General features: G+C 44.0%; 1 protein-coding gene across 1 annotated transcript in view; it reads left to right on the top strand.

Moving 5' to 3' along the window:
* Positions 1-12,399, top strand: part of VPS53 (VPS53 subunit of GARP complex) — a 126,638-nt gene that overhangs the window by 89,958 nt on the left and 24,281 nt on the right. The window contains exons 16-17 of the mRNA XM_057536008.1: positions 109-191; positions 1,163-1,241. Coding sequence (XP_057391991.1) covers positions 109-191; positions 1,163-1,241 — 162 coding nt within the window. The remainder of the gene's footprint in view (positions 1-108; positions 192-1,162; positions 1,242-12,399) is intronic.

Below are 12,399 nucleotides of genomic sequence, written 5' to 3'. Positions count from 1 at the left end.
CTGGAATTATACCGGAATGCTCACACTCAGTAAATGTTAAGTGTTATTGTTACGTTGCTCCTTCCGATAATCATTAAGCATGTTGTTCTCTCTGTTACTCTCTAACAGCTGGAAGAGAAACTCAAGGAGAAGGTCGACGTAAGTCTGACTGAACGAATCAATCTGACTGGAGAAATGGACACATTCAGCACGTACGTACTCGCGCGCCTGCTTGAGCCCCGCCTTTCCCCCCCTGCACGGAGCAGCGTGTCTCAGGCCGTCAGCGTAGGTTACTGCAGAACCTGAGAAGTTTCCAGAGCCTTCTGTTGGATCAGGATTATTTTCTCCACCAGCCACCAAGGAGCCTTAGAAGTTGGTGCAGCTGCCCCCCATCCTGGCTCCTCAGATACAATCATTTTTAGCTTATGGGGGCTTTATTGTTGCACTATCTAGAATAACAAGAGAGAAGAAATCCCCCCTTGGCCATCCCTGCAGGAAGGTCAGGTCCAGGGCCTCCTATCTGCCCCGCTAAATCTACAGAGGGCCAGCCCCACCTCCAGTGTTTCAAGGGTATAAAGGGTGAGCAGCCTGATTTTAGCCACTGGGGGGCGGGGGAGGGCAAGTGTATTTGGGGTGGAAGAGTGTCTGTCCAAGGAGTTCAGCCTGTAAAGCCTTCTTGAAACAGTTACTGCCTTGGTGCTACCTGGCAGGATTTTGTCCTGGTGGTTAAATGAGATTTGGGAAAGCCAAGCTTCTGCTTTCACATCAGCCACTTACTGAGGAAAAGTCCAAATTCTCTTCTTAGGTCATTTTCTCTCAACTTCCCCCCCTCCCCCCAAGATCTGATTTAAACATTTTGGGCAAACGGGTCCTTTTGGAGGAGGTAGCAAAGAGGAATTCTGGGTGTAGCAACTGGGGAGACGAGCCGTGGAATCTGGTGTCCTGACTGAGTAGGAACACATCCGAGTGAGACCAGGACACACAGCAAGAAGGAGGGCGGAGCCAAAACGCTCCTCCTTGTCATTCATTCCTTTTTGAAATGAAACTCAAGTTTTTCTGAGGAAATGGTGAATCTAAGTTTTACACAGGTGCCTAAAACATTTGGAAGGGGCTGTGTCGGTCCGTCGTTCGTTCACAGGTCACTTTTGTAAGCTGTGCCCACAGTGGTGTGTTTGATTTGCAGTGTCATCTCCAGCAGCATTCAGCTGTTGGTTCAGGATCTCGATGCTGCCTGTGACCCCGCCCTGACAGCCATGAGCAAGGTAAGCTTTTAGGAAGTGCTTCTTCCTGAACGTCCAAGAGTGACCCCAGGTGGTTTCTCCCTGCCCTGCCTGTAGCTCCTGCAGGCTCTTCAGTGCTTAAAGCACCAGTTGGGAGGAGAACGGAGCCCTCCAGGAGTTTCCTAAAGCACTCAATTGATCTTGCACCTGAAGTCAATTGCCTGTCCTTTGAGAATGAGACGGGGAGCAGGTGTGTTTCCTAAGTCTGAAGGAGAGGTTACTTTTTTTTTTTAATCGTTTTTATTTATTTATTTATTTATTTTTGGCTGCGTTGGGTCTTTGTTGCTGCGTGCGGGCTTTCTCTAGTTGCGGCGAGTGGGGGCTACTCTTCGTTGTGGTGCGCGGGCTTCTCATTGCAGTGGCTTCTCTTGTCGCGGAGCACGGGCTGTAGGTGCGCGGGCTTCAGTAGTTGTGGCACGAGGGCTCAGTAGTTGTGGCTCTGGGGCTCAGTAGTTGTGGCTCACAGGCTCTAGAGCACAGGCTCAGTAGTTGTAGCGCACAGGCTTAGTTGCTCCGCAGCATGTGGGATCTTCCCGGACCAGGGCTCGAACCCGTGTCCCCTGCATTGGCAGGCAGATTCTTAACCACTGCTCCACCAGGGAAGTCCGTGAGGTCGCCTTTGATCAGCATCTGACACGTGCCAAAAACCCTTCGTGTGGCCTCACCAGAATAACTGTTGTTGTGCTTACGGCAGTCACTTCGGACTCATTTTCATTCCTGCCCACTGAGAAGTTTTTCCGACTCTTTCTGCGCTCTCATGCCGGTGCAGGATCATTTGATCAGGTTGCGGACCCTGGTTTTCTAATATTGTGGTGGCCCGTCAGTCAGCCCTCAGTCCCCAGGCCCCTCCTTTGGCGCTTACCACGTGGAGCTTCATGTTGCTCTTTGGCTTTTACGTGCCTGTGTCTTTTCTTCCTAAAAGAATATCAATTCCTTAAGTTCATGGACCATGTAGAATAGAGAAGACTCATACTTGTTGATTAATTAAGTTGGAGATAGGCAATTCTTCATTGATTTCTAAGCCAAATAACACGAAGTTGCCCACTCTTTGAACCTTCTAGAGCAGGGGTCGGCAGACTACAGCCAGTGAGCCAAATCTGGTCCGCTGCCAGATAAAGTTTTATTGGAACACAGCCACGCTCATTCATTTATATATTATCTATGGCTGCTTTTGTGCTACAACGGCAGAGTTAAGTAATTGCAACTGAGACTAGATGACTTGCAAAGCCTAAGATATAAACAGTCTGGCCCTTTACAGAAAAAGTTTGCCAATGCCTATTCTAGAATTGTAGACTCTTGGAGCATTCTTACAAATTCTAGAGGAAGAACTTCTCTGGGGCATACTGACCAGTAGCAGAGTACGGTGGAAAGAACACTCGCGTCGGAATCAGACAGACTTAACTCTTCTCATTTTTCCTTTGGGCGTGTTAAGCAAGTAACAACCTCTCTGGGCCCAAGTTACCCCATTGGTATGTGAAATGCCGGGATCTGCCTTCCAGAGCATTGTGAGGACGGAGCAGGAGGAGAGTGACTGGCCTGGTGCCAATAAACGTTAGTCCTCTTACCCTCTTGTCAGGAGGAGTGGCCGTGTCCACAAGGTTGTGTAAACAGACATTTGCTGTGAATTTGGTTTTGTAGTAGATTGTAAATATTTAACAAAAATAGGACTAAGATCAAAACTTAAGCTTCGGAGTTTTATGACTCTCAGTGGGGAGTCCTGAGTAGCTGATGTCACAGAGTTTCCATTCAAAAGGCCCTTCCCTTCACCAGTCAGATATGGATGTGTATTTCCAGCATCCGAGTGTTTACAAGCAGAACACTCCAAGCAGGCAAACGGAGGCTCACTCATTTTCTGAAAGGAACGTGACTCTGAAGATTCGTTTTCTGGGCTCTGATTATCCCCTTGCTGCTGGGGAACGCTCCCTACATCCTGAACATGATCTGTTCCAGCTGCCATCTCTCCTGCACTGCCACACACTTTAGATTGGAATGCAGCTGGCGAAAGAATTTTTACATTTACCAAAGGAAGAGTGGTTTTTTTTTTCAGTAAAATAACAGTTGTAGGGGGTTTAACACTCCAGGTGTTGCTTGTATGAACTGTCAGTTCATTAGGTGGATTTCCCTCAAACTGCCCCCACCACCCATCTCTCCACCAGACCCACCAGCAAACACTAACAGAGACCATACCTCCAGAATCTTTTGTTTACATCATAGGAAAACCACAGACGTGGGAAGGCAGCAGCTGGGAGGCCGTTACTCTTTGTCTGAGTCTTCTGGAGTTCTAGCAAAATGAAATCCATGTGATGAAAATGACCAGATATAAACAAGCCAAGTGGTCACAAACCGATTCAACAAATACCCTCTGTTATTTATGCCTGCCTTCTGTTCTGTGTAGTTTCTTCTAGGATTTTTAAAAACTTTTGTTTTGTGATAATGCTTATTCCTGTCTGTGATTCCATCATTTTTGCTGCTAGTTGAACAGTTCATTTCAGACTCTACCCAGCACGGTGCTGGGAGTCCCAAGGCTGGGAAAGACGTGGACCTTATTCCAAGGTGCTTAGATTCCAGAAAGTGTGGGGTAAGAGATGTGTGAGATGAGGGGGGGTTAAGGTATGAGGAAATCAGTACCAGAAGTACAAAATACACCCTTCTCAAAGGAGGAGAGTTCAGGACTTCCCTGGCGGTCCGGTGGTTAGGACTCCGAGCTTCCACTGCGGGGTTCGATCCCTGGTTGGGGAACTAAGACCCCACATGTTGTGCCCGCACGCACGTGCAGCGTGGCCAAAACAAAACAAAACAAACAAAAAAAAAAAAAAAAGGAGGAGAGTTCGCATCCAGATGGGGAAGCAAAGAAAGCCTTCTTTTAAGGAAGTAGCATTTGAAATAGACCACCAAGGATGGCAAAGTTTTGAACAAATTTGTGATTAGGAGGGCATTCTGAACTGAGTGACAATATGAACAAAGGTTTATAAAGTTAGGAAAGCTCAGAACTTTGTCAGAACTGCCAATCTCCTTACACATCTTTGGAATTCCACAGAGAACTCTGTATGTGCTTGCACCTGCATAGTCAAGACTGGAAACAGGGCTGCCCTTAAGGAGTTTATATTCTGGTGGGGCAAAAACTTAGAATAACTGATGCTGTAAATAAATGTATTTTATAAACAGTGAGAAAATGAGCATTGGGCTCGCCAAAGTGGAGTGGTGTCTTTAGATGATTGTGAGTTGAGGGAAGGAGGCTTCTTTGGCAAGATGGATTGAGCCAAGCAACTGAGTTACGTCATCCTCCTGCGAGGAGACCTCATTCTCATTGAAGGCACCCCATGATCTCCTTGGTTAGCATACTGGGCTTTCATGATTTGTCCCTTCACTACCTTGTTGGTTCTGCCACTCCTGTGTGTATAACTATACTCCAGCCTCCGAGCCACTTTTCTTTCTCTGAATGCATTACTTTTTTTGTGGCTTCCACACCTTTTCTCATTCTGTTCTTTCTGCCTAGAATTCTCTTTCCACCCTTGTCTGCCCAATTATCTCACACTTTAAAATCCAGTTCAAATGTCTGCCTCCTTTTAGAAAATTGAGGTATAATTCACATACCACAAAATTCATCCTTTTAAAATGTATAATTCAGTGGAACCACTACTACTATCTAATTCCAGGACATCTTCATCACACGAAAAAGAAACCCCATACTCACTAGCAGTCACTCCCCATTTCCCTGACAGTCACTAATCTACTTTCTGTCTCTAGGGATTTGCCTATCATGGACATTTCACATAAATAGAATCAAACAGTATGTGGCCTTTTGTGACTGGATTTCTTCACTTAGCCTAATGTTTTCAATGTTCATCTATGGGGTAGCATGTATCAGTACTTCACTCCTTTCTATGGCTGAATAATACTCCCTTGTATATGGTTAAACCACATTTGGTTTATTCACTGATCAGTCAATGGACATTTGGATTGAGTCCACTTTTTAACTGTTATGAATGATGCTATGAATATTCACGTACATGTTTCTGTGTGAATATGTTTTCAATTCTCTTGTATACATACCTAGGAGTAGAACTGCTGGGTCATCTGGTAGCTCTACGTGTAACGTTTGAGGAACTGCCAAACTGTTTTCCACAGCAGCTGCACCATTTTACATTCCTACCAGCAATGAGTGAAGGTTCTCATTTTTCTATATCAACACTCATCAACACTTAAAAAAAAAAATTATAGCCATTCTAGTGGGTGTGAAGTGGTATCTCATTGCAGTTTCAACTTGTATTTGCATTTCCCTGATGACTGACACGTAGAGCAGCTCCTCATGTGCTTATTGGGCAGCTGTATATCTTCTTTGAAAAAATGTCAGTTCAACTCCTTTGCCCATTTTAAAATTGGATTGTCTTTCTGTTGTTGAGTTGTGAAAGTTCTTTTTATAGTCTGGATACTAGACTCCTTGTCAGATACATGAATTGCAGATATTTTCTCCTTTTCCATGTGTTGTCTTTTTACTTTCTTGATCATGTGCATTGAAGCACTAAAGTTTTAAATTTTGGTGAAGTTCAATTTTTGTATTTTTTCTTTTGGTGCTTGTGCTTTTGGTGTTACACCTATGATACCATTACCTAATCCAAAATTATGAAGATTTACACCTATATTTTCTTCTAAGTATTTTATAGTTTTAGCTCTTACATTTAGGCCTTTAATCCATTTTGAGTTAATTTTTGTATATGGTGTGAAGTAAGGATTCAGTTTCATTCCTTTGCATGTAGATGTCCAACTGTCCCGGTACCATTTGTTGAAAAGACTATTTATTCTTTACCCATTGGGTGGTCTTGAGACTCTTGTCAAAAATCAGTTGACCGTAAGTACATGGGTTTACTTCTGGACCCTCAATTCTATTCCATTGATCTGTATGTCTTTCCTCATGCCAGTACCACACTGTTCTGATTATTATAGATTTGTAGTAAGCTTTAAAATCAGAAAGTATGAGTCTTCCAATTTTGTTCTTTTTCAAGATTGTTTTGGCTATTTTGAGTCTTTTGCAATGTCACCATTTTTTGTCTCATCCAGAGTGTTTTTCTCCCTCAAGACACCACGGCACCTATACTAACTCTCTACTTTGTTGTACAATTATTTTTATATCTGTGTCCCACCCCTGTTAAGCTTTGAACAACTCACGGGCTGTGTCTTACTCATTTTTTGACTTCCACAGCACAGCACAGTTCTTGTTTAACTGTATGTAGTACTCCGTGAATGACTTTGAAAGTAAAAAAGGCAGGAAGAACAAAAGTTTGTAGACACCCATTTGACCAAAGAATGGTGACAAAGTGAGACATAGGTAGTAACTCTCCTGAACAGATTTAGCTGGGTAGAGCTGGTAGACATAGGTTAGGAAACGTGGGCATCTTTATTGGAAACGGCAGGATTGTAGACTCCCGGAAGCCTCCAGGCACATCCAAGTGCTGTTGAGGATGATGTGATGCTCCTGGATGGTACTTAATAGCAGGGCTTCTTTCTTCAACAAGTAGCATCCTGGAGCTGATTGAAGAAAAGTCAGAAATAGGAAATGCCCACATCTAGCTATTAGCTTCCCAGCTGTGGGCAAGAGCCCTGCTGCTGGAAAAGGAGAGGAGAACACAGAGGGGCAAAGTTTGGTAGAAAATCCACAGGAATGTCTTTAAACAGGCCAGGCCCACATGGAGGAAGTGAAATATGAGGAGAGTTTAGTGGTTTCTCTGAAACTGTAACCTAGAGATTACAGTAGTGTTGATGATGAGTTATGTCAAAATTACCTTTCAGACCACTTTCCCCTCCCATATTGCATTATTCTCTTAGATGAGCTCTGTGAGATGATAGTAAGTTGTTATCTACAGAGCGCTTACCAGGAATCAGCACCCAAAGGCAGTATCTCGTTTAATTCTGACAAATATGTAAGGTTCCTGTGTTAGTTCCTTCCCTCTTTCACAGATAAGGGAACCGAAACTCAGAGAAGTTAGGTCGCTTGTCAGATCTCTTAGATAACATGTGGCAGAGCCAGGGCTCAGGTCTCCCCTTTGTGCAGGATTGTACCACACCGCACTTACAGAGGAAGAGTTAGTGTTTTTGGCACACGTGGAAACTGAGGCAAAAATGAGCTTAAGTAACTTGCCTAAAAGTGGGGAAATGATGACAGTGTGTGCCCGGTACTGCTGGGTTCACACGAGTGTGAGTGTGCATTCATGCTTACTTTGACCTTGAGCTCTTCAAGCATTTACAAGCGTCCTGTTAGATACTGGCCTTCAGCATTTCTCAGTCTGACACTATGACTTTCCTACAGGGGAGAAGTCGGGTGGAGCAGCCAACCCAAGTAGTGCAGTCTGCTCTGCACGTTTCTCCCTAAAACTAATGAATTGTCATTCTGGGGTGTGTGTTGCTTGGTTTTCTTTTTCATAAAAAAAGCCATATAGCTTTATAACAGTGAAGCCAAAAATAAATCCAAGTCTCCTGATTCTTGAAAAGGAAGTTGTTTGGAGTGCTTTGGTGGAAATGTGAAGAGTTCTGTCTTTTAAATGTAAATTCTGTGAATTCTTAGGAATTAGTATGTCTGCTTATGGCCTTATGTAGGATTTTTTTTTTTAACAAGTAGGATTTAAAAAAAAAACTGCGGCTTCCTTAAAAGGTCCTGTGGTCCTCTCCTCACTCTGTCCTTTTTCCTAGGGCTACTCACATCACTAGATTTAAAGAATCTAAGTCTGTCCAAAATCAAACAAACTTAGCTTGTTGCCCATTAATGGTAGTTTTAAGAAAAAAAAAAAAAAACCAGAAAGAAGAAACTGAACAAATTAAATTTCCTTACAGTCTGGCATGTAATTTCTATTAGGTTTCAAGATCATGAACAGGTACTAATTTAGGAGGCCGCCTTACTATCCCCCAAAGACATTTCAAAATAGGTAGAACAGTCAGTCCTCAAATATGTTCTCATTTCCCTCTGTCATTAAAATGTAGATCTGTTTCAGGAGGCTCACAGAGCTCCATGGTTAAGAAATCCTCAATTTCATATACCACCTATAATCAAAGCACATCTTTCTTTCTTCGTAAAAGAGATTTTTTTTTTCATTATGACCAAAACAAATTACCTTCATTACAGAAAATTACAGATTTTTAAAAGGAAGAAAATTTAAATCAGCCATAATTCTGATTAATAGACATATTTCAGTCTTTCTTTTTATGCATATATTTTTAAATGAAATAAGTTTATACTTCAGTTACTATGTAACCTGTTTTTCTCATTTAGCAGGTTTTAATAGTTTTCTGTGTCATTTGATCTAGAGCTATAATATTTTTAGTGATTGCATAGTATTGCATAGTACAGAGTATTTACTGTTAAAATCGTAACAGTAGTTAGCATTTACCATGGAATTAATACATGCCAGGTACTATGTTACGAGCATTCGCTGTGCTGTCTTTCAATAACTGTATAGATTATACACATTATCATCATCCCAATTTTATGGCTCAGAAAACTGAGGCTCAGAGAGTTTGGTCACTTGCCCAAGTCACTCACTTAGCAAGTTGCACAGACAGTATTAGAACTCATGACTGATGACTCCAGATTCCTTCATCCTAAGTACTATCATCTGTTGCCCTTGAAATATATGTGATCATTTCACTTTTGATGGATTTTTAGGCTATTTCCAGTTTTTCACATTTATAAACAGTATGACAGTGGAAAAGTTCGTGTGTGTGTATGTTTTCTGAGCCTTCGTAATTATTAACTTCAGATTAACTGCCGTAAAGGAAATTGCAGAGATCTAAAGCTATGTAAAATGCTAAGATTTTTTGATAGATATTTTTAAATTGCCTTTAAGAAAGGTTATACAGGGACTTCCCTGGTGGCGCAGCGGTTAAGAATCCGTCTGCCAATGCAGGGGACACGGGTTCGAGCCCTGGTCTGGGAAGATCCCCCCTGCCGTGGAGCAACTAAGCCCGTGCACCGCAACTACTGTGCCTGCGCTTTAGAGCCCGTGAGCCACAACTACTGAGCCTGCGTGCCACAGCTACTGAAGCCTGTGTGCCTACAGCCCGTGCTCCGAAACAAAGAGAAGCCACCGCAATGAGAAGCCCCTGCACCGCGACGAAGAGTAGCGCCCCCCCTTGCTGCAACCAGAGAAAGCCCGCATGCAGCAAGGAAGACCTAATGCAGCCAAAAATAAAATAATAAAAATAAATAAATTTATTTTTTAAAAAAAAGAAAGGTTATACAAATTCACCTTCCCATTGGCCCAGCAGTGAATGGGAAAAAAAATCTACACCTATATTATCTTCTTTTAATATTTATTTATTTTGTTATTTTGGCTGCTCCGGGTCTTAGTTGTGGCACGTGGGATCTTTGTTGCGGCATGCGAACTCTCAGTTGAGGCATGCATGCGGGGTCTAGTTCCCCTATCAGGGATCAAACCCGGGCCCCCTGCATTGGGAGCGTGCAGTGTTACCCACTGGACCACCAGGGAAGTCCCTATATCTATATATCTTCTCAGAGCCTTTTGTGCTCCACTTTCCATCCTGGATCTTCTCGGTTTTCCTCCTGGAGTTAAGGGATGCGTATCCCTGAGCAAAGAGGTGAGGAGAGTCATCCTTTCCTCGCCCTCTGCACCACCGTCACCACCACTACGTCATCTACTGCGGACGAGCTCATTCTGTACATAGATTTTGCTTGCCCCCCAGATCCCTCAGCAAATTTCAAGTTCCTTTCAGGTGGTAACACTTCTTTTGGAAAGCAACATGGTAAAGTGGAAAGAACATGGACTTTGGAGTGAGTCAGACCAATATCTCGATCTCAACCATTTGGACTTACCAGTTATGCTTCATTAGACCAGTCCCTTATTGTCCCCAAGCCTGTCTTATCATCTGTAAAGCAGGAGTAAGAATACCTTCTTCGCTGCATAATCATAAGCAGTAGGTTCACAGGAAAATGCCAGTCATGGTGCTTGGTGCACAGTAGGTGCTCGATAGATGTTCCCTCCTCTTTTTTATTCCGCCCACAGTACTTGGTTCAGTGCTGCACATGGGGAAGGTGCCTAGAAACATAGCACACGCTTGTCCTACGAGTACAAGTAGCCCCAATAGACATGAGAGTGTGTGCGTGTGCATGTGTGCATGCCTGGGGCCAGTGGCCCAGTAGCCTAAACTGTAGCACAAGACTCTGATGACCTGCAGCGTTCCCAGACGCCACATGTCTGAGTCCGTGCTCTGTACAGCTCTAGTCCCGTGGTCAAGAGGAGTACTTGGGAATTTGAATTCTCACTTAAGGAAAATCAGTTTCTTAGGAGACCCCTTTGTAAGTTTTACATAGCCATGCAGAAACACAAGTTCCATAGTAAGTGAGTTCCATAGTGTGGAGCCCTGTCCTCTGATCAGTGGACGGTCGGAATTCTCCGCTCCTGTGGGTTCTCGCCAGGAAGCGTGAGCATCTGCCCGACCCTCCCTGTGAGGTGCGGCCACACACTCCTCCCCAGGTGGCAGAAACCACGGGCGCTGGCGACGCCCCAGGCCTCACAACCTCTCCCTGAGGCCAAGTGCGGGGTCCCACAGGCTCTGGCATTGTCATCTTGATCCTTTCCTTGCTTGCTGTTTCTGTCACCCCTACATCTTAGTTACCACTTCTTTTGCAAACTGTTTTTCTTGTTTACATAGCACCAGTGGTATTCAACCCCACCCCACCTTCTAAACAAAAAGTGCAGAAGGAAAAAGTTGAAGTATGGAGGGGTAAATTTTAAAGGTCAGATGCAAAGTTCATCTGAAAAAGTTGGAGTCTTATTTCGACTGATGGCTTTTCAGGATGTTTGTTCTTCCAGTGCAAGCTACTGTTTGTGTCCCTTTTTGAAAGAGAACTTTACTTGATCACTGTGTATTTCATTAGCTGCTCCCTGAGAAACCAGGCTCCCCTTGAACTAGGGCCAGTTGAGTGCTTTTTCCTTTTTCTTTGTTTTCTTTGTTTTAAATCATTTTTTAACAAGTGTCTAGGAAGTGGCCTCGTATAGTGCTTGGGCTTTAGATGGGCCTGGGCTGCCTCCACTCTGCTGTTGACTAGCTGCGTGACTTTGGGCAGGTGACCTCTCCTCTTTGAGCTTTTTGAGTCTCCTCGTCAATAAGACCGCTGTGAGTAAGATCATGTCTGAATAGTCATGAGATGATGTACGCAAAGTGCCAGGCCAAGCGACCTGCACACGGTAGGCCCTGATGTAGGTATATTGGGTCACTCAAGTTACAACCCAAACCCGAAGTCACTGGGATGGGCGACGGCAAAGCATCCATCCTAGGCAGTGGCTGGACAGAATCACCACTGACTGTATTTTGTTCATTTTTTAGAAAATAGTCCAAGCAATGTCAACTTTCATTGTTTTCCAGTACTTTAAATTCTTTTCTTACTTCATAAAGCTGACTTAAATTTAAACCTGCAAATCTACTTGACTTTTGCCAATACTTCCTTTAACTTGACCGGTGGAGTCTTAACTGGCTTAAGTATTAAGGCAAATCCAATCTTTTCACACCGATTCCCAACGTGGGCACGTATTGACGTGGCCAGTGGTGATCAAGAGGAGATAGCTCTCCAGCGGGAACTTGAACTCTCGCGCCGCACACTCCGTCTTGCCTCGGAGCTGCTTTGTAACCGATGACAGGACATGCCACCACCTCCCTCTGTGGTCGTCTTATGTCCATGGAGAACCGTCGTGCGTAGATAACTGTTTACGAACTTTTTGAGCTGTTGAAACATAAACCGCTGCCGACTTGGAAAACAGTGGTCATTACTATGGACGAGCTTTGCGTCGGGTGGAGGGGTGGTGCGTCCCGTTCTCGACCCAGTTGACTGTGCCGTCCCGGGGCCTGCTGCTCCGGAGCCGCTGCCGAGCTGGGAGCAGAAGATGAAGCGTAGGTGCCAACAGCACCTGCCAATTCTGGCCTCAACCCTGTGCGCTCATTTAAAACCCCCTAGGATATTCCTTGTTTGGATGGCTCACATCTCTAAAATCAGATGGGAAAAGAAGCCTCTTGAATAAAACAGAAGAAAAAGAGGAAAACATTACACATAGCCAAAGAATTAGAATATAAAGTCAGTTCATATTAGACTTTCCTACCATCCCTCCATTCTTCATTTTTATTTTTTTCCCAGTAA

This window comes from Balaenoptera acutorostrata, chromosome 20 (assembly GCF_949987535.1).
Source record: "Balaenoptera acutorostrata chromosome 20, mBalAcu1.1, whole genome shotgun sequence".
Classification (NCBI taxonomy): Eukaryota; Metazoa; Chordata; class Mammalia; order Artiodactyla; family Balaenopteridae; genus Balaenoptera; species Balaenoptera acutorostrata.
Note: the sequence above shows the minus strand (reverse complement) of the source record. Positions and strands in the feature narration are given on the sequence as shown.